The sequence below is a fragment of the Jaculus jaculus genome, chromosome 4 (assembly GCF_020740685.1).
Source record: "Jaculus jaculus isolate mJacJac1 chromosome 4, mJacJac1.mat.Y.cur, whole genome shotgun sequence".
NCBI lineage: Eukaryota > Metazoa > Chordata > Mammalia > Rodentia > Dipodidae > Jaculus > Jaculus jaculus.
In genome coordinates, this window is record NC_059105.1 from 59,575,748 (window position 1) to 59,603,462 (window position 27,715).

The 27,715-nt window shown below is 38.6% G+C and overlaps 1 protein-coding gene across 6 annotated transcripts in view; it reads left to right on the forward strand.

The window, feature by feature from the left end:
• Znf385b (zinc finger protein 385B) overlaps positions 1–27,715 on the forward strand; it is a 294,054-nt gene that overhangs the window by 210,905 nt on the left and 55,434 nt on the right. For all 6 annotated transcript variants that reach the window (XM_045148245.1, XM_045148242.1, XM_045148240.1 and 3 more), the window contains one exon: positions 22,295–22,405. In XM_045148245.1, coding sequence (XP_045004180.1) covers positions 22,295–22,405 — 111 coding nt within the window. The remainder of the gene's footprint in view (positions 1–22,294; positions 22,406–27,715) is intronic.

Consider the following 27,715-nt stretch of genomic DNA (forward strand, 5'->3'; position numbering starts at 1 on the left):
AAAAAAATAAAAATAATAAATAAATAAGGCAAAGAGAGATGACTAAGATACCTTTGACTTCCACACTCACGTGCACAAAGTATGCATATGCACCCACGTATTAGAGCATACCTACTCAAGAAAAAAGACACTCATATATAATTATAATATTGTTTTGAACTGGATGTTTATGGCCCCCTGAGATTCATGTTAAGTCCTGCCCCCTATCATAATGTAACAGTATTTAAAGATGGGGCCTGTGGAGGATAATTTGGGTTGCATGAGGTTATGAGAATAAGGTCTTCATGGTGGCATTAGTACCTTTTTAAGAAGACACCAAGGGTTCTGTCTTTCTGCAATATAAAGACACAGCAAAAAGGCAGACATTTGCTAGCCAGGAAGAGCTCCGCCTCAGGCCCTGACTCTGCAGACAACCTAATCTTTGACCTCCAGCCTCTAGGTCAGTAAGGAAACCATGTTCTGTTTAAGCCCCCCACCTGTGGTATGCTGCAGTGGCAGCCTGAGAAGACTGGACACCTGCTGTGGTCGTTTGAATCAGGTGTCCCCCATAAACTCATGTGTTTTGAATGCTTGATCAATAGCTGATGGCAACTTGGGAGATGGAGACTTGCTGGAGGGGGTGTGTGTTGCTGGAGGCAGATGTTGAGGCTTATTAGACCCTAGCTACCAGTGTTAGCTTGGCTCACTCTCCTGCTGCTGTTGTCCACTAGCTGTGGCTGAGGTGATGTCCAGCCTCTGCTCATGCCGTAATTTCCCCTGCCATCATGAAGCTTCCCCTCGAGGCTGTAGGCCAAAATAAAACCTTTCCTCCCTTGAAATTGCTCTTGGCCAGGTACTTTGTCCCAGCTACACAAAAGTAACTACAACGCTGTTTGGTAATGAGTGGGTGCAGCTGCTCCTGCATGACCCCGTTTTGCATCCGTGCACAGACATATCCCCCAGCACTCGGGGGACATGCCTGTAGTCAAGATGCGCCCTGGGACCACAGTCCCCTGCCAGCTCCTCTGTGGCTGGCAGGTGCATTATGAGCCTGTTTTATTTGAAATTCTTTGCACATCCTACTGTGTATCTGCAGCTTCTTTAGGAAGACATAAACACAAGGAGTCACCCCTGCTTTATTTCATGAGGCTCAAGAACCTTATTTTTGAAAAAAAATAATCTGATTTTACTACCCACCAGGAAATTATTTTTCCTGGCACAAGAGAAAGTACACAGAACCGAATAAAGATGATTTCTAAGTGTAAAGTTCCAAAGCACAGCATGATTCTTTGAGTCATCCATGACTAGCTGTGAAATCCTTCATGTCATTTCCATTGACTTTATCATTGTAGATCCCCTGAGAGTCTGCATCAGTCAGACCTCAGAAAAATTTAAAAATGGTTGTTTTTTTTTTTATTTTCTTAACATAGAATAATGCATTTACTACCAGGGATCCAAAATAAATTAGAAATTTAAATTGCATTTTCCTTGCTGGTAGTTTATGATATGCCTTTATAAGGAAACACAAAGTAATCTAGAATACATACTTTCTGAACTACTTGCCTTATAATACTTTCACCTATTGAGCAAAACGTCCTTATTTAAACATTCAAAAACCTAGTTCTCTTTTGTTCTCCTGAAGTGGAATATTTCTGCTAATTCTACCAAATGTGAATGTTTGCCCTCTGAGTTTTCTTTTTTACTCCAGTGTTGCTTGCTATCATTAAAACATCACATTTTCCCTTTTTCACAGATACTAGTGTGCCCAGCTGACTCCATTGCCATATTTACCGTAGTCGAATAAAAAGGAAAGATGTCTAAAAATTTATTTTTATGATATGTTTTAAAATAAATGAAATAGCCATCTATTATATGTTCTAAGGAAGTATATAGTATTAAACTCTACTCAGATAAAATCTTCCACAGTTACACTCACGTTCACTGGAAAGAAGCAGAAATCAGTGGACACTCCTAGGCTTAGCAAATTCAACATTTCCAAGTTCATCAGAAAACGGTCATAGCAAACCTTTGAAATGTGTTTCTTATCTAATAAAGATCTTGTACAAATCCTTAGCCACCACAAATACTGCATCCCTGGTAAAAATGCCACAGAGAAAGACTATGGAAACATGATTTCTGGGAGGAGGACACACACAGAGACCATGTTCAGTCTTGTTTCTCTCACCCCTTCGAACCACACATGTCCCCTTTAACTTTCATCATTTTTGCATGCATGTGTATATGTTGTGTGCATATGTGAGTCTAGACATGTTGTATGCATGTGAGCACGTGATTGTGTGAATGTGCATGCTTATGTGTGCGTGTGCACTGTGAAGGCCAGGAGTGGATGTAGGATGTTATGTAGGATAACTTCCTAAACCACTCATCACCTTATGCTTTGAAACAGGGTCTTGTCCTGAACCTGTAGCTCACCGATCAGCCAGGTTAGCTAGCCAGTAAGCCCCAGGGTTTTTCTTGTCTCCATCTCTCCAATGCTGGAAAGAGGCATGTGCCACCACATCCAGCTTTTACATAAGTTCTGGGGATCCAAACTCAGGTCCTCGTGATTGCTTAGCAAACACTTTCCCAACTGAGCCATCTCCAAGTCCAGCATTTCCTTTTGAAATTTAACTCCTGTCCCTTGCCTTACTCAAAAGCCTGAAAATTTAATGTATATAAGACTTTGGGTTCAAGTTTCCCTTTTCTCTATGCACTCACCTAACACATAGAATTTATTTATGTGCTATTAGCATAAAGAAAGGCATGCACACCAGGTAGTTATGTTTATTCTTCCTATTCAATAAGTCATTTAAAGCATGAGGAAAAGTCACTCATTCACAACCATTTACTACATGTTAGTGCCCAGTCATTGTGCTAAAGAGAGGTAGGTTATGGTGACAAATAAGCTGAACTTTGTTCATTGTATCATGGGAATTAAACATCACATAAGGAGATTCTGCTCATATGAGCAGTCAGTTCAGTTGGTTAGCATGTTAACATGCAACTTTAACATGTTTTGAAGATATTCTACAATTAACTTTGTGGTATGCCTATGTAAGCTGCTAAGGAACATCAGCTGAAGGTGCGGATGGTCTCTTAAGAGGTTCAAGAGCCTGGGACAAGCCACCTGTAGCCCACTAGACTGTGTCCTTTCATTGATCCCTTAGGCTGGTCTCAGCCTCACATGGCTCTGTGGCCACATCTCCAGTGCTAGAGTTTCAAGGATTATGTGTACTTGGAGGGTTTGTCAGATTTTCTGGCAAGACAGATCTTCAGCCTTGGCACTGCCCCAGTTCAGCACTTTAAAAGAATAGAATCAGCTTGGAAAAAGTGCCTACGCCAAGCCCTTTCCTTTTACAATTGTATATCTTGTACTTTACTAATATTCCCAACATATTAGTAGATCTCTAGCTAATTAAGAAAAGAAGAAAAACCTTCAGTTTAGTTCTCAGCTTGCATCAGTGACCAAGCCTTCATGTGACTGTGGTAAAGCAGGAAAGCTTAGTAAGTATGCTAGAATAGGTACTTCTAAGTCAGTTGCTCCATGAACAGTAATTGATTGTGATGGTCCATGAAAAGCTTTCATCAAAAGCTTAAAGACCAGTCATACCAATACAGATTATTTTCTGTTTGTTTCTCCTTCCTCTAGATTCTTATGCTAAGAAATAAGTTTTAAGTCTCTTTGTGAATGAGGGCAAACTCTGGAATATTCCAGTCTCTTTGCTTTTATAGTTACAATGAGGGCACTGAAGGTGAATTGGAGTGCTGTTTAGAAATCTGTGAAGTTAAAACATGTTTGCAAAGCTCGGTAGGAATCTTGGAAAAATACTTCCTCACAAATCGAGCTTTCACTTGAAGTTTTTTATAACTTCCTTTTTATGTTCTGATATCTGAAATAAAATGATAAAATGCATAAATTATGTGAATGATACCTTGTTTCCATGGAATTCTAGAATCAAAGGACGTTAACATGTTTTGAAGATAGTCTGCAATTAGCTTTGTGGTATGCCTGTGTATGAAGTAGTCCACCTGTGTGACTGATGACCACTTCGTAGATCAGAAGCCTCAAGAAAAGCACCCTGGGGCTGGGGAGAAGGTGGGGTCAGTAAACTGCCTGCAGTGCAAGTACAGCAAGCTAAATTCACATCCTCAGGGCCCTCTCAGTAGCCGTGCATAATGGCTTGTTTCTGTAATCCCAGCAGTAGGGAAGCAGAGACAGGAGGAGCTTGCTAGTTGGGTAGTTTAGCCAAATTGGTGAGCACAAGGTTCAATGAGAGATCCTGTCTCAAAAAATAAGAGGGGAAGTGATCAAGGAAGACCCTTGACATCAACCTCTGGCCTCCTTACACATATACACACGCACATGCAAATACATAGGCATGTGTACTACATATATATGCTGTACACAAGCCATATATATATGTTCATTCCAGTCTTCTCGTTTCTTCTGGCACAGAGCAATAGCACTAAAAAGGAAGAAGAAAGGGCTAGTCTCCACCATGGTCTAACCTGAATTAATGTGCTCACTTCTCAAAGCTTATTCATGTGGGACATTCTTTTTTAAGTGCCCAATAAATCCCATGGCTCCTAAAGTCAGTTTGAGAATCCTCTTCTTTGCTATTATGTTTAGAAGAAACTTATCACTCTCAGATTTGTTTTCTCTTGCCATGAACACACTTTCTATGGCCAAGTAAAGATCCGTATATATAGTATATATCTTAATCTCTCTCATAGGCTTATAATGTGCAAATAATTATAATTCCAGAGAAATGCTTTGTCAACTAAGAATATATGTCTGGTTTCTCTCTCTCTCCCTCTCTCCTCTTTTCAGCCTTTCCTAACCTCCCTCCTGCCTTTCCTTCCTTTTGTTCTCTATAGACAACAAGCTTTGCCATCTGAAAAATGGCTCCTTTTCATAATAGTGTAATCAAGTTCACAAATCTCCTTTTCCCAAAATCAACTAAAGCTGTTAGGTGGTTGTGTCAGCAAGACACCTAGGAAGTACTTGCCTTCTAAATCAGGAGGTGATGGCATGTACAGATTTAATTGATCTCACCATCTTCACAAAGGTGATTGGTGGATCCTCTCTCATCTTTGAGGGGTGACTCCACATGACTGGCTCCACTGGATAGCCCTGGGTCATACTAGTCAAGAAAGCTGGGACCACATGGGAGGCAGAAGGGAGAGGGATCTACTTCCTTGTCCAGGCAAGAGTATTGGTGTGAGAGTCAGAAGCCCTGTGCCTGGACTCACTTTCTTTGATGTTGAGAAATCTGTTTAGCGTCATTTTCCCTGTTTTACAGCTGGGCATGATGGTGTCTTCCTAGTTCAAATCACGATAACATGGAAGTTCAAGTTGATTATATTCATAATGAGTTGGAAGCATGACTGAATATTTCAGAAATTTTCTGGAGCTTAATGAGCCTATGGAGAGAAAGTTTTAAGTATGTAATATATCACTATTCTGTGTTTAGCCATTTAAAATACCTATAAGTATCAAATTTTTATGAAAAGACTCAATATGAAAAAAGCACTATTCTTACAAATAACATTAATTTAATTAATATCCCTACCCCTTTGAGCTTTCCTAACTGTAAGCACCATTCTTATAAATAACATGAATTTTATTAATAATTCTATCCACTTCAACTGTCCTAACTGCCTTAAATAAATAGTTTATCACCAGGGCTGGCTTTGTACATTTGAAGAATCCTAATTTACATAGACCCAAGATGTACATAAGGCCAAGAACTTGAGTTTAAGAAATTACCATTTTAGTTTAAAATATTTATGCCTAGTATTTAATGAGTGTTCAGTTTATTGTGGTCAAATGAGAGGCTCATGGGGCATTGTAATAGATCAGAAATAGTCATGGAAATAGTAGAGATGGCCACAGCTGAATTGAAGGCAAGTTGCAGGGAGGAAGGCATAGTGAAAGTTGGTTGAAGAAAGCCACAATGAATTTGATTATACTCATTTTTTTCTCTAAAATACACCCTTAGAACTGTTTTTGTCTGCCTATAACACACTGTTGTTTAATCCTAAGGCAACAATGTTTTTAGTTATTTTAAAAGTATTGTCAGAACCTGTAGCCTACACTATTCATTAATCAAGCTTTAGCTAGGTTAAAACAGCCAATTAAAGAAATATTTCTATTTATTTCTAGTTTATTATTTTTACTATTATTATAATGCTTTGTCTATTTTTTCAAGCAGAGAGAGAGGGAAGGGGATGGCTGGCACCAGGGCCTTTTGCCACTGCAAACAGCCTCCAGATGCAAATGCCAGTTTGTGTGTCTGGCTTTCTGTAGGTACTGGGGAGTCAAACGTGGGCCATCAGGCTTTGCAAGCAAGAGCTTTTAACCACTGAGTCATATTTCCATCCCTAAAGAAATATTTTTAACTCAGTTGTAATAGTCATCATACCCACATGGCCTTCAAATACTAATAATGGAAAATTATTTCAAAAATCCCTTAACTTTTGACGTACACATCTACCATTATTCTGTTCCCTCACCATCACCACCTTTTTTTCTTTTAATTTAAATTGCCAGTTGTAGGAGATATGAGCCTACTTTATCTAAACTCTGAGCAATGGCATTTAACTAAGCTTGTTACTGAAAATATTAGCAGTTTTAGGGATAAGGAGATGGCACAGTGGGTAAGAGCATTTGCCATGGGAGCATGAGGACCAGAGATGTACTGAGTTCAGTCCCCAGCACACACATATAAATATGAGGTGGTCATGCACACACACACACACACACACACACCTGTAACCAAATCCAGTAAGGGGCAGAGCCTGGAAAATCACTGTGGCTCTTAAAGAATGACAAGCTCGGGCTAGAGAGATGACTTAGTGGTTAAGGCAGTTTCCTGAAAAGGCTAAGGACCCATGTTCAACTCTCCAGATACCACTTAAGTCAGACACACAGTGAGGCATGCATGCAAGGTTGCACATGCCCACTACGTGGCACAAGCGTCTGGAGTTTGAATGCAGTGGCTGAGGCCCTGGTGTGCCAATTCTCTCTCTCCCTCTCACTCCCTCTCTCCGTCTTTCTAAAATTAAAAAAAAAAAAAATGGCAAGCTCTAAAATTAGTGAGTCTCTGTGTCAAGGAAATAAAGTGTAAAGTACAAAGGAAGACATCCAACATTCTCTGGCCTCCTCATGTGTGTACATGGGGTGCACCATTTGCCTGTGCATACCAGTACAAACCACACCCCACATTGTACATGCTGCATACAAACGCACACACACACTCAGAGAAATAAATAAAAGTGCAAATATAAATAAATTAGTAGTTTTATGTTCCACCCTATGTATTATGTAGACTTTTCATGTAATATTTATGACAATTATTTCCCCCCTCAGGATAATAATATCACCCTAAATAAAAATCTTAAATTACACTAGGTAAAGTACATATGTACCCATGGCCACTGGAACCAGCAGAGAGATACAGAATTCTTGGATTTCTGGGAAAGGAGTTAAAACTGATACATTTACAATCAGCTCCTTCAGAAAAGAACTTTCTAGAAAGACAGGACGTATTGCATGGCTCATCAGTCCGAGTGCAATCAGACCCTCCATTGTCTTCAGAGAGAGCTGCTGCCTCGCAGGCCTGCCCCCTCTAAAGGATGAGCAGCTCCCAAAGAAGCACCGTGACCCCCAGATGTGGAGTTCTTTGAAGCGACATGCACAGAGAACAGTCCTTTTGTTACAGTGCAAGGGTAATATCAGAATTTCCTGGGAGTCGGTCATCACAGGAAATTATCAGCAATTCATAGACTTTCCTTTTTGCGTTCACTTCAGCCTCAAGGGTAATCACAAAAGATTATAGTCTCCATTTCAGCTTTCACAGCACTGAAATATGCTTGTCTGCCGAGAGCGTGATCGATTCCCCAAGGGCAGCTTTTAACCCCAGCTTTTGGTGGGGTGGTTGAACTGTGCTGTTTTGATAACTGCCAATGATTGATGGTGTGATATTGTTTTGCTGCCTGACAGACACTTGGTGATTGTTGAGTAATTATACCAAATATTGTAAATAAAGTGACATTAACTTCTTGTGTTGTTGGATATAGGTATTTGTCCAATTTTAGTAAAAATGCTGGAGGATGTGGGGTAGGCACAATGCTGTTTAAAAATTTCAAATGAATATCTTGAAGTCTTTGAAGGGCCAATTATTCTGATAGATTGGATTTCAATGAAAAAGAGGATAAAGTAGAAATGTTTCTGAAAATCTTCACAGTGTGTTGAAAGATTGTAAATAAAAATGCCTTTGCTTCAAAATGCTGTACTTGTTTTTTTGTTTGTGACAGAGTTTTACTGTGTTGTACAGGCTGGCCTTATACTCATAGAATCTTCTTCCTGCCTCTGCCCCCAAAGTGCTAAGATTTCAGGCATATATCACCACACCCAGCTTAAAACAGTTAATTTTTGCTTATGTTTTGGAAAGTGTTGGTGTTTCCTGACAACGTACTGTGCCATTCATGTAGATATTTCTCCATTTTTGGATTAAGAAATCATGATGTATCCATTTTTAAGTTGATGTCTGTTTGCTATATTCACTTTCCCTTATTTTAAGGTAGCGCTGTTTAGAATACAGAGGCAAAGGAGGGCCTCGGTATATCTGAAGTAATGCTGGTGGGTGAAAAACTAGTTTTGTTTTGTTTTTTTTTTTTTTTTTTTGGTTTTTCAAGGTAGGGTTTCATTCTAGCCCAGGCTGACCTGGAATTCACTCTGTATTCTCAGGGTGGCCTTGAACTCATGGCGATCCTCCTACCTCTGCTTCCCAAGTGCTGGGATTAAAGGCATGCACCACCATACACGGCTTCAGTTTTGTTTCTTTTCCTGGAAATTACATTTTCTTACAAATTCAAAAGAAAACAAAGATATATCTGTATGAAACTACTTTTGGATTGAACTCCCCGCTTCTTTGCACTCACGAAAAAATAGTAATAAATCAAATGGACAGATGTTAAGTGTCAAACTACACCATTAGCAGAGCCTTACTCAGTAAAGCAATGATTACTATAGAAAGTTGAGTAAGGCCTTTTATTATAGTACCTGATTTTCCTTCACAGATATTGTATGGTTTTATAATGTAAATGCAAAAGCAAATGAGCCAGAAATATTTTCTGACAAGAGCTATTCTGCGCATGCATATCCATGTACAGAAAAGAACAACAGGAACCAAAATCCATGACATGCAATTGCTTTGGTTTTCTGTGTCCTTAACACCAAAGCAGGATTATTTGGTAATTAAAACCTTAAAATGTTATATCTGACCAAAACAAAACAAGAAACAACAACGAATACAGTGTGCCATCCTTGGTTGGCAAGCTTAGAAAGGAGTCAGACAACATACAGTATTCTCTCAAGGCTGAGTTTTAGATACACCACTGTTAGAGTTGGCATATGAAGTCTCTCCTACAGGACTGATGCCTGGTCCCCAGCTGGTAGCATGATTTTGGGAGGTGGTGGAAACTTTAAGAGGGAGGGCCTAGCTGGAGGGAGCAAGTCATTTGGGGAATGCGTTGAGGGTTGTACCTGATCTCTGGTCACTTCCCTTCTGCTTCCTGTCCTCCATGAAGTGAACAGCTCTCCTCTTCCTCCACATGCTCCTGCCACCATTATTTTCAGCCACCCTCAGAAACTGTGAGCCAAAATACATCTTTCCTCCCTTAGGTTCTTTCTGCTGGGTATTTTGTCATAGCCATGAGAAACATAACTAACACACCAATGCTATTTAAGTATGTGTGTGTCGCATGAATTCTTTGATACTTAGTTATACTGACAGTGTTGTATATCTAAAATTCACATTTAGGGCCATGATGTAGCTCAGTAGAAAAAGCACATGCTTAGCTATGTGCAAGGCCTTGCATTAAATCCCCAAGTCAAATAAATACATAAATAAATAAATATTAATTAGGCATCTCATAATTTTATTTTCTACATCTGGCAGTTATAGTAGGAGATCAGTTGAGACCTGAACAGGCCTCTAAAATTCCAAAAATTTTGCCTCATTTTCAACTAAGGAAGTTGCTCTGGAATTATGTAAGTGTGCAGAGGTTCTTACCTACCTGCTTCAGCTAGAACTTAGTTTGCAGTGGTTAATTATAATGAATTTTCAGTTAGGATTCTGTGTAAGTGGGGGAGTTCTGTGACACCAAGCAAAATAAATAAAGAAGCCAGTTTGAATTGAGGATCCCTAACTGCCCTGGGCAGCTGGTATGAGGCATAAGCACCAGGTTATTTAGGTTTGGGATAGTATAGGACTGCTGCATTGCATGGCACTTTTTTCTTTCTATTTCTTTGTCATTTTGCCATGGACCTGTTTTCCCTTAGCATCATGTTATACCTGATTAAAGACAGAACAGCATTTCAAACGATTTCTGATAGAGTGACTCTGAAAGGAATCAGTTAATGTGTTTGGTTGTTCAGGGGTGTATTGATTTTTAAATCAAGAATGCTTATTACTTTCCTTGTCTCTCAGAAAGCCCTTGTAATATTTTTCTAGGCCAGTTATGGAAAGGAAGCAAACACATCCTTAGTTACTTACACGGATTTGGAAACTTTTCACCAGTAGTTCTTAAAACTATATCTATGAAGCATCAGAGTAGTCTTTTCTTACATACATGGAATTTCCCCCCTAAAAATGATAAAGAACTCTGTTGTTGTTTTTTTTAAAAACTTCACAGACATTTTGGGCACTGAATTTTCTGTTAGGGAAATTGAACTTTGGGGACACTGGGAGGTTGTTTTCAAGTCACAAATTTGAAAAAACAAAGCCAAATTTGGGTTAGGGATACAGCTTAGCAATTAAGGTACATGTTTGAGAAGCCTAAGGACCCATGTTTGGCTCCCCAGATCCCACATGAGTCAGACACACAAGTTAACACATGCATAAGGTCACACATGCACAAGTCAGCAGATGTGTCTCGAGTTGATTGCAGTGAGTGGAGGCCCTGGTATGCAAATTCTCTCTTGCTGTCTGCCTTTCTCTCTCCCTCTCTTTCTCATGAAAAAACCAAATTTGAAAACTGTCTTCCATCATATTAACCTATTGTTCCACACTTTAGGATGTCTTTCTTCTTCAAATGTTTTATACAATAACCACTCCCGTGGCCTTCCATCAAGAGAATTTTTGCCTTATTTAGTGTTTTGTATCTTTTGATCAGAATTCTTTAACCTGGATTCCTGAAATGATCCATTTGTTGTTTGACCTCACATCCAGGAGACTCAATATAGGAAATACCCAATCAATTTACATTAGAGTCTCTTAATAGAATACAGTTCCTACTGCCACCACTCTGAGCAGTGAATCTAATGACAACTTCATTGGTATTTATGTTTGTATCATACAATTCTTTTTCTATCATTTTCTTGTTAATTTTCTAACTTTTACTAAGTTATCATTTAAAAATATATTTTAAAATATTTTATTTATTTGAGAGAGAGGGCGAGAGATAAGAAGAGGCAAATAAAAAAACAAAATGGGCACACCAGGACTCTAGCCACTGAAATGAACTCCAGATGCATGCGTCACTTTGTACATCTAGTGTTTCATGGGTACTGGAATATTGAACTTGGGTCCTTAGGTTTTTCAGGCAATCCCCTTAACTGCTGATCTGTCTCTCTAGCCTCCAGTTCCTTAATTTTCTTATTTATTTCAAAAACATACCTAGCAATATGGTATGAATTTTTGTTACAATATCTTTAAAACAGATCCCAAATCGGTCACTTCTCCATGTATAATATGATCAGGCATTACATGAATCATAGGGTCATCAAATGTTGAAATTAAAATGAAAAGCTTTCTAGAAATTTTTTTGCCTCCTGATGGAAAAACACCTCTCTCTTAATGATTCCTAGTCCCATTTCAGCTTTGCTTACTCAAGAATGGAAACAAAGAAAAGCCAAGGTTCTCTCTGGAGACCTAATTCAGCTCATTACCTTAATGCTTTCTCCCTGCACTAAGAGCTGCGGTAGCAGTTGGGGTTGAATTTGGTCTGGTCTTCACAGTACATCACATTAACCAACTGGACATTTGCATATGCATCATTAACCTGAGGATGGACTAGTGTGTCATCAAATGTCAGCTCTTCAGTTTCCCTTCTTAAAGAGCATATGGAAACATCATAAGAATTTGTGTTGGTAAAACTAGGTGAGACTCCTGTGTGCGTTACATAAGTCTAAAGTGTCATTGGTTAACCTGAACATTTTGAAAAGCTCTTTGATGTGGCTTCTGAATTGCCCAGAAGCATAACTCCAGCTTTGCTGCTTTGCTCTTGATCCCTGGCAGCATGGAAAATCACCAGGCATACATAGCAGCCAGGAATATGGAACATTTCAGATTTGCACCAACAGTGTTGGCTACACACAAGGGCCCACTGTCAGAGTAAGACAACCCACCTCAGTGAGTCAGTCGGGCCTTAGGCACCTCACATTAGCAAAACAAACAAAACTGTCTGAAAAAGAACTTAAAATCTATTCATTCTACTCAGAAGAGCTGAAAATTGATCTATCAAACTTGGTTTGGTGGCTCATGCCTACAGCCCAGAACTTTGGAGGCTGAGGCAGTGGGATTGATGTGTTTGAGGTCAGCCTTGGCTTCATGAGTCCCAGACCAAAACAACCAAAAATTCGCTGTCTCCTTTAGAAAAGGAGATGGTGGCCCCATCTATATGTTTGCTTTAAGTTCTTGCTTTTACCAGTTGGGGAGTTAAAGATGACAGGCATTATTTTACTATAATAACTTCACAAGCAATTCTTGGGTATTAGATTAAACATGGATTTATTTAGCTCACAAGTAACTACAGGTCAATCTACTCATCAGTTGAGAACCAAATACTGGCAGCTCCACTGTGCAGACCCCAGAAAAAGTCCCCAATGTTGTTCATCCTTCGAGAACTTCTAAATGCAGGCTACCTTAATGTCTCTTTCTTTGGGGGCATGCCAGCAGCACAGGCTCTGAGGCTGTTTGCTGTCTGGGTACCTAGTAGCTTCTGCAGACTCTGAGAGGCTGCTGTGGAAGCTGAGACACACCGTCTTTGTCCACAGTTCTTTCCAACTGCACACTTCAGAATGCTCTATCAGCTTCTTCTCCATGAAGTCATGTCTTTAGTTTTGCCTACTTCATGTGGCTTTACATGTAAATATACTTTATCTCAGTGGGACTCAAGGTAATAAAAAAACTGTAAGGAATTATTTGTGCTAAAATAATGGTGCCTTCCCATTTCCTAGTCTTACTATTTCAGGCTTCTTCTTATACTTTCAAATATGTTACAAGCAACATTTTCAAATGCTTGTTTCTGGCTCTAGATGTTTAAGTCCCCCAGCCAGATATTGGATTGTTGAAAGCTACTCCCCACTTTCCTGTCTATCTCCCAAACCAGTGTATGGCAAGTGCTGGAGCTTTTGTTAATAGAAGAAATTTTAAATAGAAATACAGTAAACATAAACAAACTAAAATCATGAATTTATGTGAATGTGATATGTTGAACAGGAATATAAATTCTGAAGAGAAGAATTATAGCTAATGTTTATATGAAACCATTACATCTACAAATCTTAAAACATTTAAAAGACACTGGTAGCCCTTGCTCTCTAGTAAACTTATTACTATCACACTGATGTAGAAAGAAGCCATTGCTTTGTGTCAAAGTATCAATCTCTTAGCATTCTGTATGTTTCTTTTGTTTCCCACAGTGGAAGTTTTCTAGTAAAGCTCCCAGAAAATTCACTTTTATTGTCTTTTCAATATAGTTATTTAAAATAGATAAAGAATATTTTTCCCTTCCTCTAGTCACCCTCTTTGTCAATGGAATGCATAACTCTCTTGCTGAATCTCCAAGCTCTTAAGAGAGGCCTATTAATGTGGAATTGACAGACGGGATCAAGCTCTGTAAATTTATTTTTTTTAATGAAAAAAAACAAATTAAATGCTAGCCTGTTCTTTACCCCAGTCATTGCCTAACCTCTGGGCCGATCCACTTCTATTTCTGATGCATAATATTAATTCACACTAAGGAAGCTTTAGATATAACATGACTAGCGTATTATTTTCTGGAGAGCATGTTGTTATCTTACCCTTTATACTATTTCAGAATAACTGGTTAACATTCTGCTAGAGATATTGGATCCCAGGGAAATAGGAACACAGTTGATGTCTGCAAGACGTGGCTAATGTGTAGTTTCAGTAAAGAGCAGGGGATTCTTGGGAGAAGCACCTTTGCAAATATTTGACTCTTGGTTTCATCAGCAGTCTGAGCTGAGTGAAATGTCATTTGTCTTCCTTTCAGCAGCACTGATGGCATCCAGGCAGACCCCCTGTCAGGGTGCTCTTGGTTGCAGAGGCACTGTCGGCATGGCAAATGTCTGCTTTTGCAGATTCTAGATGCAGGCACAGAAGTGCTGCTGTAGCATGCCATCCCAGGGAAGGGTTCCAGGAGCTCTCCTGTTATTAACTCTTCTCATTTGAAATCCAAAATAGTACAAAGTTGTCTGGTTGAACTAATGTCAACAATATGCAGCATTTATATTTCTTGATCTTTGAGAGAAGCAATGTGTCTTTATTAAACAGTTCTATTTTGTTTTTGATTCTGTTTCCAAGGATTTGAAAGCAGTCATACACTAGCATAAAGGCATGCAGTCAGAGTCTTTCAATATGAAAGACAAAATATTTTTTGAAGTTATTTTAGAGAAATATTGCTTTTTAGTAATGCAGCTATCACTTTTAAATGTGTCACTTCATGGACATTTACAGTTCTAATGGGACTCTGTTGCCCCATCTTTATTTCCTGAAGTCTGATATTGTAAAAAGAAAGGATGAAAAATACTCCCCCCCCCCTTTTGGTACTAAGATTATTTGATAATATCACAGTTAAAAGGTGATGCTTAGCCAGTCTTCTAGCAGGCTCTGAATCGCAGGGTTTAGTAGCAGAAGTCCTCTTTTCAGTAGATCAAAGACAGATGCAAATGCTGACTGCCACCTGCTAACAGGGAATCTCTAGATGTTTTCAGAACATTTTTTGTCTGTGTGCAAACTGAACAGGGGAAAGAGGACAGATCAGCTCTAATTTTTGTTTATGGCTTTCCTCAAGTTTCACACTGAGAAGTGCATTTATCTTAAGAGCGCAAATGGGTTAAAGAGAAAAACGATGTCCACTTCTCCAGAACACATAGGCATAGAAGAACACTCATCCTTTCTTCCCAGAACCCACGCTCTGTGCCCAGAACCTTTCACAGGAAGCAGTGTGGGGAAAGACCCCTGTCTGAACTTGAGTCCTGACTCCAGTGCTTTTGGACTTGAAGGTCAACAGGAATTGAGCCTCTCAAAGCTTGGGTGTGTTTGAGGAAGATGGTCAACAATGGGCTTCGTGTGATGGGAGAACACACAAGATAATCACATTAGTGTAGCTCCCAGCACAGAGTAAGGCTCTGTGAGACTAAACTGTATTGCTTATAGTGTTTATTGGTGGTATTACACAGCTAGAGAATGGAATTACAAATACCCTGAGGAGGCTGACACATTGATGTCACTTAGTTAAAAAGGAGATCCTAGATTCTCAAAGGATGAGAAAATCAAACAGGGACTGAGGAGCCATAAGAGACCTGGGGCCCAGGAAGCCGATCTTCTCATGTTTTCATAATGACTTATTTCCCCAGACTCCAATTCAACAGTTTCTGCAATCATTTTCACACGTCATATTTTAAAATGATGTCCTTTCTTAGGTTGGACTCGATTCCTCAGCTAGAGTAGAATAGCATCTGAAACATAATGGGACTCCAGGAATGTTTATTAGGTGGCTGTTTTTATGTTTTAAAAGTTTAAAACCTGAACTTCCACCTCTATTTTCTCCTAGCTTAGTAGAAATGCTAGTAGAACCTACTAAATTTTAAAGGTACTCACCAAATGCTTCTTAGTACTGGTTTAAGTAGATGGTTAATTGAAAAGTGAAATTTCCCTGTCTTAAAGACAGTATGGATGAAAGAAAGCAGTCTTCCTTAATGGTGTGGTACCTGGGTTATTCCATTCTCAGCTTTCCTGATAACTACTTAAATAGTTTAAAGACACAAGAATGCAACTCAGATTTTTCTCTCTTGAAAAGTAGTAGGATAGTTGAACAAATTCCTAATTCTTCTAAGGTTCCAAGTACAAAACCATCTAGAGTCTAAATAGCTAGCTTTCAGTCACATGATCACACAGTCTGTATTTTAGATTTGACCTACTATCTCTATTCTCTGGTCTAAGTTTCTGTTGCAGCTGTACATTTTCATGGGATTGCTTACACCGTGCAGATGCAAACACCTTCTCTGTGTACTTGGTGAAAGTAATGATCTTTTAAACATTCACACAGATTCGTAGTCCTCTTAACCTTGGCAGACATACCAAAGAGATGTTTGTTCTCATTTTGATGATGAAAATATAAGGCAAGCTTCATTGATTCAGTTTCTGAGAACCCTAGTACAGTAGTTATTAATTCACCCACACATACATAGCCTCCAGTTGCCTCCTTAATTTCTGGGAATAGCCACAAACCCGTCTTTCATTTTTATTACCTGTGATTTAATTGCATTAATAGATTTTGTTTTTTCATTTCTACATGGTTTTCATTAGGAAAATTGCCAAGTGCTAATTCTTGTTACTTTTGAGTTAGTAAGCATTTCAGGCATTTTTACTCAGCTAAGAAAAGAAAATGAGTTTTTGAAACTTTAAAACATGCAAATGTGAATGTTGGCCTCAAAATTCCAGATGATCATTTCCTTCACTTTTTTTTTTTTTTTTTTTTTTTTTTTTTAAGAAAGGAAGAGGTTTATTCGGGACCAATAAATTCCGCCAGGGAAGGAATAGTGATAGCTAGAGCTACATAATGGGCTTTTCCCTCCTTTAAAAAGCATTGCTTGTATTCTTTTCCAGTGAATAATGATCTTCTTAGTCTACATTATTTTATACAAAATAGATCGAACATGAATTAAACTGATATAGCCACATAACAAGCATTTGCTCATGTAATTTAATACTTACACATTATAAACATTTAACAAAGCTTATAAAAAACACTCAATTTCTGGGCGTGGTGGTACACACCTTTAATCCTAGCACTCAGGAGGCAGAGGTAGGAGGATCGCCATGAGTTCAAGACCACCCTGAGACTACAGAGTTAATTCCAGGTCAGCCTGGACCAGAGTGAGACCCTACCTCAAAAAACCAAAATAAATAAATAAATAAATAAATAAATAAATAAATAAATAAATAAAACACTCAATTTTAACTATTACATGTATTAAATGCCAGCTAAAACTTTAAAAAAAATTACTTCGGTGTGTAATTATAATTCCTTCAATAATACCTAAGTATTCTGTGAATGGAATCATTAATACATAGATACATAGTTTTGCATTACCTGAATTGGACTCCTTGCACTTAGAGCATTATGGAACTTATGACAATGGTTTTTATTAATCCTGAATGCATTACTTATTTCTAAAAATTGTTGAATGAATAGAATTACTGTAATCACATGGTTTCCTGAGGAGATGTGAATAAGTATCTATTCATAGCTAAGTGGGTAATAGCGTTTACTATATAAGCATGTGGGCCTGGGCCTGAGCTGATTACCAGTACCCATGTAAAAGTCATGGTTGTGTCCATCTGTAATCCCAGTGCTGAGGGGCACAGAGATGGCATGATCACTGGTGGTCACTGGTCAGCCAGTCTAACTGAGAAATGGTGAGCTCTAGATCCAGTGATTGCCCTGTCTCAAGGCAAAAAGATGGAACAGCAGTGAGCATGTTTGTGAAACATGTACATCTCAATACACATGCACATTTATGCATAGACTATGCACACGTGCTACACACCTATTCGCCTCAGACACAGAGGACACCAACAAACACAAGAACTGATCCTATCCAAATGCAGCTTGTTAGTCAGTGAGGTTACTGGGGTTGCTTACAGGAGCATGGGTGCCTCAAGCAGTTATAGCACAAAGAAGTCTCCTGGGCACTCATAGAATCCTACCTGCAGCTTGAATGGCTGCACTACCAAAGGCCCCCAGCAGTCCACTGTTTACCATTTGCATGATCTCTGGGAGGGAGAGGGAATGCATGAAGTTTCCTGAGATACCATGAGCCTTGTGAGCATTGAAAGCAGGTCCCATCCTCCCCCAAACCTGATCTCTGAGGTCTTACGGGGATGTTCACAGCTGCTGGGATTCATGATGGTGGTGTTCATTTCCAACACAGAGAAGATAGCTACACTGGGTCCATTGGCTTATTGTACACGTCTTATGATGATTATAGAAAACTAGCATCCCACTAGTGGGAAAAATGAGTACAACGTAGTATCACACCAATATTTTCACCTAACTTCTAGAGCATTATAAAAATATTAAAAACAAAAATTTAGAGTATTACCACTTTGAACTTTAAAAAAAAAAAAACCTGCAAACCTTTTTATTATATGACAAATCTAGATCCCACAGAAATGACTCAGATATTGGTAGTCATTAAGTTTGGCAGATACTAAAGGCATCAATGTTTGTTTCAAGAATCAAGGAAAATTGGCAAGTGGAACATTGTTTTTCATAATCAATTAACATCTTCTTGGAATTAAATCATGTCTCCTAGTTAATATTTAAATGTAAATTATGATTGTAGCTGTTTGAGACTGTGACAAAGACCTGAGAAAAGAAAAGTTAAGGGATTTGGGTTGTTACTCTTCATCACTGTCATCAGAAGGGTTGGCAGAACACAATTCCCAGGGAGGAATTACTCATTTTAACTCGCACTCTCAGATTTCAGTGCATAATCCTTGGTTCTGCTGGTTTGGGGCCTGTGGAGAGGCAGAATATCATGGTGGTAGGATAATGTGTCACAGACTACTCACATGGTAGACAGAAAGCAGGGTTCAAGGAAGGAACTGGGAACCAGGTACAACCTTCTACAACATACAGTGACTATGTCTTCCACATGGGTCCACCTCCTGAAGTTTCCACTTCCTCCCAAAATAACACCACAAGCTAAGGATCAAACATGCAACACATGAGCCCATGTGAAACATTTTATGTTAAAACCATAACAGAAGGAAAGCTTTACTAGGGCTGTGGCCCTTGGTTTGAGAGGTTTCATTCTATCCTGGTAGGGAGGGTGTGCATGAATGTAGCAGCTCACATTCTAATGGACCTGAAGGAGAGGATACTTGCGCTAGCCAGCCCCTTCCCTCTTCTTGTTCCACCTGGATCCCCTCCCTATCGTATAGTCACTTGTATTCAAGATGGCTTTTCCCCACTTAGTTGATCCTCTCTTTACAACACACACACACACACACACACACACACACACACACACACGCATGCATGCACACACAAGCTTTACTGACCACCTAGGTTCTTCTCAATCAAATCAAACTGACGGTTGAGATTGACCAGCCATCATAAATTTCTATGTGGAAGATAAAAAGGAATTTAGACAGGAAGAAAAGTGGATATTTTCCTAAAATTCCTATGAAGAAAAAGAATCAAATGGAAAATTAAGAATATCTGTTCAAGTATGAAGCATAGAACATAAGCTTTTGACAAGTGACAAGTCAGTCAAACAATAGGAAGGCAACAATGTGGGTAACAAGGAAGGGATAACCAGACTGTGCTTGCTAAGTGGGTTTTGTGAAGAGAGATTATGTACACCAGAAGCACCAGATCTGGTGAAGGCTTCTTAAGGGAGTCTCCTTAGCTTGCTGTTTGGGAAGCAGATGCCTGGGAACTTGTGTGACTATACATTCACAGTGTTCTGCCGTGACTTACTTTTCAGGGTGGAGAACATCATGCCTTGGGAACATGAAATGATGTTTTCAGGCTGATGAGGTGAAAATGTCAAGATAAAAAGAATAAACATGTATTGGGAATTCTTTGAACAAGTTTGTGGACAGTTACCAACCTCAAAATTTTAAAAGGAACATTTCTATTCAAGACTGTGTTGTAGCCACCAGTAGTCATCCTGCTTTAATAAAAATTCAAAGCTGAATTTCTTTTAGATCAGTCTTTTGTCTGTGCACTATACTGTAGCATAAATGGAACTAGGATATGTATATTTACTCAAATTAATGAAAGTTTTGAATTTTTTAAAATAGTTTATATTTATTTATTTATTTGACAGAGAAGAATGGGCATGCCAGGGCCTCTAGCACTGCAAATTAACTCCAGACGCATGTGCCTCCTTGTGCATCTGCCTAATGAGGGTCCTGGAGAATCGAACCTGAGTCCTTTGGCTTTGCAAACAAATGCCTTAACTGATAAGCCATCCTTACAGCCCAAAGTTTTGAATTTTAATGTTAATTTTCAGTATATTTTCAATGATGATAGCACAGAATATACATTAAAACTGACTATATTACTATTTTTGTATCTTTTAAGTCTAACGATTAAAGTATGAATATGTGAATATAGCAAAAATGAAAAAGTGATATACAGAGGTTTTGAGAAACATGCATAGAGCTTTACACCATGCACCATCAGATGGGAAGTATTTATATTTATAGAACTTGTAAATGGTAAAATATCTCAATAAAGGCCTATTTGTGAACAGCAGTGTGTTTTTAATCCTTCTCTCTAGTTTTTCTTACTCTATTTTATATTTTAGCCCCTCCAAATTGATGTATAATGCCTAGTAAGCATCAAAAAGTATAGCTTCATATTTTCTAAATTGGTAGACTTAAATATATGCACTTGTAAATAACACTAATCCCCAAATGCCCAATCATGCCAAGGTTTGTGTATGGATACCGTAGATCACATTCATGTTGTCATGCTTTAGCAGCTGAGCCATTTCCCTAGCCCTCATTTAATTCTCACAAAATAAAATTTAAGTCCATAGCTTACCTGGAGTGCACGAGGCCCTAGGTTTGTTCTCTAACACTGCCAAAAAAGCTTAAAAATCAACTAAGATTTATCAAAGGGCATAGATTTTTCAGTATTAAAGCTCAAGTTTGGAAGTTAAGTACAATACCCTTAACAAATTTTAATGCATTTTAAAAATTATCCTGCTATTGATTTGGGAATGTGTATGGTTAAATTAATTTTATCATATGTCTGAGTAACATTTCTATAGTTAAGCTTTAACACCAGTTTTATCACTCTAGATAATTCTGACCTTGGCAAACTCGGATTTATGTGTCTTATATCCTATCCTACCATTTCTCTCAAATGTACCACTAAAGGTCGACCAAATCCATTCACTAAGTCTTCTGTGTACCCTCCTTTTTTCTGTATTTAAGTTCTTAAGTGCTTACTTTGTACTTTGTTGATTTATAATCACAAGCAGGATTGGCATTTTTTTCTCCTGTCTATCAAATAACATCAACTAATCTAATGTTGAACTCAAGGCTCAAGAGATTTCCTAATGGTTTGTGTTAGTTGATCTGTCCTTGTTCATGTTACACCTACTTATGAGTAATTCTTTATTATCTGCATTGTGTTTTGAACTGCCAGTTGTCTGACATTAATGCTGGAGATTATTTTCCGGGGTACACAAGAGAACCACTGTTTGGTCTCTGTTTATATGTTCTGTAGACATAAGTGTTTCTGAGTGTGGCAAATGTTCTGTGCCATGCTTTTTCTGTAGCTGAGAACTCACATGGTATATTTTTCCACATTGACATGGTATGTGTTATCCAAAAGGAGTGAAGTCAGTGCTATCAATCAAAACTTTACTTGATCAATAACCAAACAAGAGTTGCATATTAACCAATCTCCTATAGATTTTTGAGTGTACAACTGTGATAGGCATGTCAGGACAGTGAATTTCAAGCTACAGTAGATAAAAGCTAATAAATTATTTTAGAATAGAGTTAAACATTTTCTATTGTGTAATAAGAGCCTGACATTTATGACTTTTCCATAAATCAGAACTTAAGTTAAATATATCTGTAGTAACTGTCACTGAAGTCATTTGAGACCATGTTAAGCATTGTCACTTCCTAAGAGGAAAACATTAAGAACTTAATTTCAACCCTAACCCTTGGATCTTGTTTTCTTATTATTTCTTTGAAGATATTTAAAACTACTTTTATGGCTATTTGATTTCTTGGGATTATTATCTTGCAGTAATGACTTTAAATATGCTTCTTTTGCTTTTGTCTTGGTCTTTAACTTCTAGAAGCAAGAACACTACTAATAAGTGAGATTCTTTCCTACCCTTCTTGGGAATGAAAAGCTAAACCCTTAAGGAATAAGTCACCTACTTTTATTTGCTCAGTTTTGCCTATCATATCCTTTGAAGATATAAACTGAATTTTCTAAATCATTTTCTCTCCAGATGGATCCCGTGCAGAAAGCTGTCATTAACCACACATTTGGTGTGTCCATTCCTCCAAAGAAGAAACAAGTGATTTCTTGTAATGTCTGCCAGCTTCGCTTTAACTCGGATGTGAGTATCTCTTTTTGGTTGCTCTGTAGTCTGCCAATCTAAGTCTGATTGGTCTGAACATGAACATCTCTTCATATTTGCATAATATTTGCATACTCCTCCTCTCCTCCCCAGTTCCTCCAGGCGGCTCACTTATCCCAGTGTGTAAGATTCCAAGGCATTTGGGTTCCATGATTAAACCTTGAACAGTGGAGTGATTGATATCAGAAACTAAGAATTCTTCTCCACCATCAGCCTCATCTATACTGTTTTACACTTGATCCCATCAACTATATTTATGTGTCAAGTATGTGAATAATAAAAATGTGGAAAAAAGTAAGATGCCGTAGTGCTGAAGAAAAAGTATCGTTATTGTTTTTTATATGAACTATCACATTTCATGTGTGTACTCAATCTTGTTTAATGCCTCAGGAAACACTTGTACTGTACAATTTATATTTTCCTAGGTCAAGGGAATATAGGAAAAGTGTCTTCAATTATTTTCTCTAGTCTTCTTAGCCATCCTGCCAAGAAATCTAAATAGATTCTCAGGTGTGTAAGGAAGTTAGTAGGAAGACCAAATTAACACTAATGTAATATTTAGAATATCCGATTATCAGACAAAGCTGATTCTCAGAGCCAATGGCAATCTGAATATTACATTCAATACATGGTAGTTCCTCAGCCTCTGGGCAAAGAGCAAGTCACAGGAAAAATGTTTATTTTTCTTGAAAAATGGAAACAATAAATATCCTTTACACCATCGCATACCATATTTTTCAGTTCTATATAACAAGCACAGTAACAATTACTGTCATGAGATTGGGAGGTGGCTGGGTGGATAAAGCACTTCCTATGCAACTCTGAATAGCAGAGATGCACCCCATGTAAAAGCCAGATGTGGTGGGCTTCTGAAATCCCAGTGCACCCACGGAGAGAAAGGAAACAGACAAGAGTTTGCTGGAAGCTTGCAAACAGAGCAGTGAACAATAATGAGACACTGTGTCTCAAAGAAAGTGGAAGGCAAGAATCGACCCAAAAGTTTCCGTTTGGATGTCCACATGTACACCGTAGTGCACATGTGTCCAAACTCACACAGAAACATGTACACAGACATATATACCAAATCCATAAGTAAATATATTTCTTAAATTGCAGTCATTAGAAAAAATGATTTTATTCTGACTTGTAAAATTAGGTTTGATATGCCTTCAACCACAATTCTAGTAAATTTTCATATTCAAAAATTCAAATGCACCCAAGTAAGTTGAAGAATATGGAATGTGAATTCATCTGAAGTCTCATATTACTGAGGTACCAATTCTCTTCAAACTACAGAGCAAACAGAATGCACATTAAAATCCCCCCAGACTTCTCTTTATGTGAAATATTACATGTGTTTTAATATGCACATAGAAAAGAAGGGGGAAAATCCCTAGAATATTAACTATTCAAAAAAACACTATTTTACTGATCTATAATAGAGAGGGAGAGGATATGAGAATGAATGGTCGTGCCAGGGCCTCTTGTCATTGTAAACAAACTCCAGATTCCTGTGCCACTTTGTGTGACTGGCTTTATGTGGGTTCTGGAGAATGGACCCAGGGCCAGAAAGCTTTACAAGCAAGCACCTGTCACCATTGATCCATCTCTCCCCAAGCCCATGAATATTTTCAAGTACTAATTTTGAAGACTTAACAACATACTTTAAAACCTGCATGGTCAATCACAACGTACTGAAAAGTCGTGGTCTGTCCATTACAGCTGTTTCTACCCTCTTTGCCATTCTCATCTCTCACCACATTAATTCAGCCAGTGTCACCCATTACAGGACTCCTTTGAAGAAGAAGACACAGGAGGCTGTCCACGTGATGCACTGTGTCTGCAATGTAACATTCATTGTTGGCAAGGAATGTGTTCAGCTTCTAGAAGTTGGAAAAGCAAGGGAATATATTTTTCCCTAAAGTGTTCATAAGCGAAGTCAGTCTAGCAAGCACCTTGATTTTAGCTCAGCAAGACCCATATCAGATTTCTGGTCTCCAGAAATAGATGATAATATATCTGTGTCATTTTGAGCTTATGATAATTTTCTATGAAAGTAATAGAAAATTTCCTTAGCATCCTATATGTGCATGCCCTGTAGTTTATTTATCTACCTAATCTCTTATCAGTGGGCACACAAATTGGTCCCCATCTTGGTATTGCATAAATTTTTTAAAAATTTATTTTATTACTTATGGACATACTTAGTACGTAAGTTGCATAGATTTTCAAAGTCAAATGATGAATGAAGACGCACATCTGGTGTCTTTCCTCTGCATCTCCTACTGTCCCTATCGTGCTGTGTCATACAACCTTACTTGCTTTCTGAAGATTTTTTGAGCTCCTCCTGTATGACCATGCTCACCTCTGAAGCTGAGCAGCGACTTTTACTTGAAAATGATATGAATGAGAATGTCTTTGTGTTGTCCTGATGCAGGACACCTGGAATATGTGTCAAGTTTTCTATTTTGAATTGTCCCATCTCTTGGTTACAGAGGCCACATTCTGGGCAACACTTGAGTTCTTGAACATAGACTTGTCTTAGTTCTGAACTTGATTTCTGTTGGTCTCACTTTTCTTTCCTATAATATAACTTGAATTGACGTGCTCTCTGGGGAGGTCATTCCAACTCTATGATTAAAAATAACTTCATGGGGATGGAGAGATGGCTTAGCAGTTAAGGCATTTGCCTGCAAAGCCAAAGGATCCCGGTTCGATTCTCCAGGAGCCTCGTAAACCAGATGCACCAAGGAGTACGTGCATCTGGAGTTCATTTGCAGTGGCTGGAGGCCCTGGCATGCCCATTCTCTCCCTCCCCCTCTCTGCCTCTTTTTATCTCTCAAATAAATAAATAAATAAAACATATATTTTTAAAAGTCATGGACTTGGAAGATTTCTCAACAGCTAAAGGCACTTGCTTGCAAAGGTGGCTGGCCTGTGTTCAATTCCCCAGCACCCATGTAAAGTCAGATGTAAAGTGGTACATGCATCAGTGATCCCAATGCCCTGACCTACACATGTATACTATGATGTACACACCCATACACACACACACACATGTAAAATGGCAAATAAGTAATTAAAAATAACTTTCCTGGGCTGGAGAGATGGCTTAGCAGTTAAATCACTTGCCTGTAAAGCCTGAAAACTCATGCTCAAATCTCTATGTCCCATGTAAGCCAGACACACAGTGAAGCAAGTATGCAACATCACACTGTGCACAAGGGGGCGCATGCATCTGGAGTTTGTTTGTAGTGGCTGAAGGCCTTGGTGCACCCATTCTCTCTCTAAATAAATAAATAAATAATTTTTTTAAAAAGGAAAAATAGTAACTTCCCTAGCATCACAATAGTGTTAATAGTAGTACAGGATGCAAATGCCTGTCTTGTAGATGGAGCAGCTAAGACTTATGAAGTCTGAGTGAGAATTCTGTTTTCAATGTGTGGAATGGGTGAGGGAAGTGTGACACTTTTCTTTCTGCACTACTTAATTCCCGAGGAGTAAGTTCCCCCTTAACTTAAGATCCATTAGATGTCAACCATTGTGTCTGATTGCACTGATTAGGGAGGGATGGGGACAAATGTGCACACATAAGTGTATGACCACCAGCTTCCTGTCACTGGTCAAAAGCTCTGTGAATAATAAAGAAATTAGATTTCTGAGTCATGCTTATATTCTGGGTAGCAAAACCACAAAATCAGGGATGGCAAATCAACAAATGTGACATACACACATTCTCACTGTTTAGCAATGATGCTATAATCTTTATAACTGAGCTCTGAAACTGGGCAATTTTTTATTTGAGGAAGAGTTTATTATTTTATAATTACCCTATTTACATTTTAATGTAAGAATTAAGAAGATGCTCACCCTTACTTTCTTTAATAACATTTCTAAATCAGCCAGAGACCAAACTGGCCTCCCTCTTCAGTATAGAAAATATGTTTATTGAAAAATCTGGAAGGCAAATTTGCACAGTGAACAGGCTGCATTCTCAGTTCTCTAGAACCCACACAAAGCATACTAGGGTATGCCTGCTGCGTCAAAATTCCAAGTGGCCTAGTTTAAGGGTTCTGCAGCCAGCTTTGTGCAGCTTTGATCATCTCCATAGAACTCCACTGTTGGGAAGCAAAAGGCCACAGCTTTATTTACACAATGCAGGGCTATGTAAATGAGCAAGCATTAATCACAAACATTTCCCAGATGAACCTTTACAAATTAACACCATTAACTTTGCCAGGGGCAGCCACTGTCGTCTAGGAATAATGTTCTTTCCAGCCGCGTCTCAGACCTCAGCACAAGTGCACAGACCCCCATCCCTGCTTTCTCCTTGACCAGCTCTTTTTTTTTTTTTTTTAATCCTGATGTGGGGTAAAACAAAGGAGGCTGTCACGGGCCTTGGTGCCCTTTGTTCTGTGACTGGTGAGCTCGCTGCAGCTTAGGATGATCATAACTTGATTCGTCCCAATCTGAATCTTCACTTTTTAACTGCAAAGTTCCATTTCCAGAGGTATGAGCTAACATACACTTCAAAAAATCATTTTTCTTTCTTTTTAGGCTAGAGTGAATGATGACAGATCCCAAGTAATTTCTAATTTGCATATTAATTTCAGTTCCTTGGAGACTAGTAGTAGAAGGATCAAGGAAATTTAAATAGATCTTTACATAAGATAAAAGCAGGGCAACTTAATTTCTTAAAGTTTAAAAACAGTCAGTTGATGCCATTGTGATCCCGCATCAGTCAACATGGCTGTCACCTCCGAGCACAACTCCCCATCGACAAGCTTCTCTATGACTGGGTCCTTCGTGCTTCCCAGGCAAACTGAAGCGAGGCCATGATGATGTTCAGAGTCAAGCTTCGGGTACTCTGGCTCAGGAGCTGACCCCACATGTTGCAATTCATCATGAGGTAGCATCCTAAGTACTGATGCCATAGGTTTCAGTCCTGATGTGGTCCTCACCCTTGTGACTTGTAAAATTGACAGTATTGCCCTTGGGACAGCATCATTATAGTTCACATTGCTTTTGTTTAGTTTCCTTCAGAGTACCTGTGGGGTTGCGACTGTTGTTACTGTTGTTCTTGGTCTTGGTACTGGTTGTGGCTTTTGGTCATCTGATACTGCTCTCATACCAGCCATATTCTCTTTTTGCTTTGCATTTCTTTTTTCTCGTGTCTGGATATATGAGATGTCAGGCCATTTCACTGATTGCCATTGAGATGATTATAAATGGTCAGAAAGTTAAGGGTTTTCTTAGAAAGTAAAATGGTAGGGTGACCAACTGTTTGTG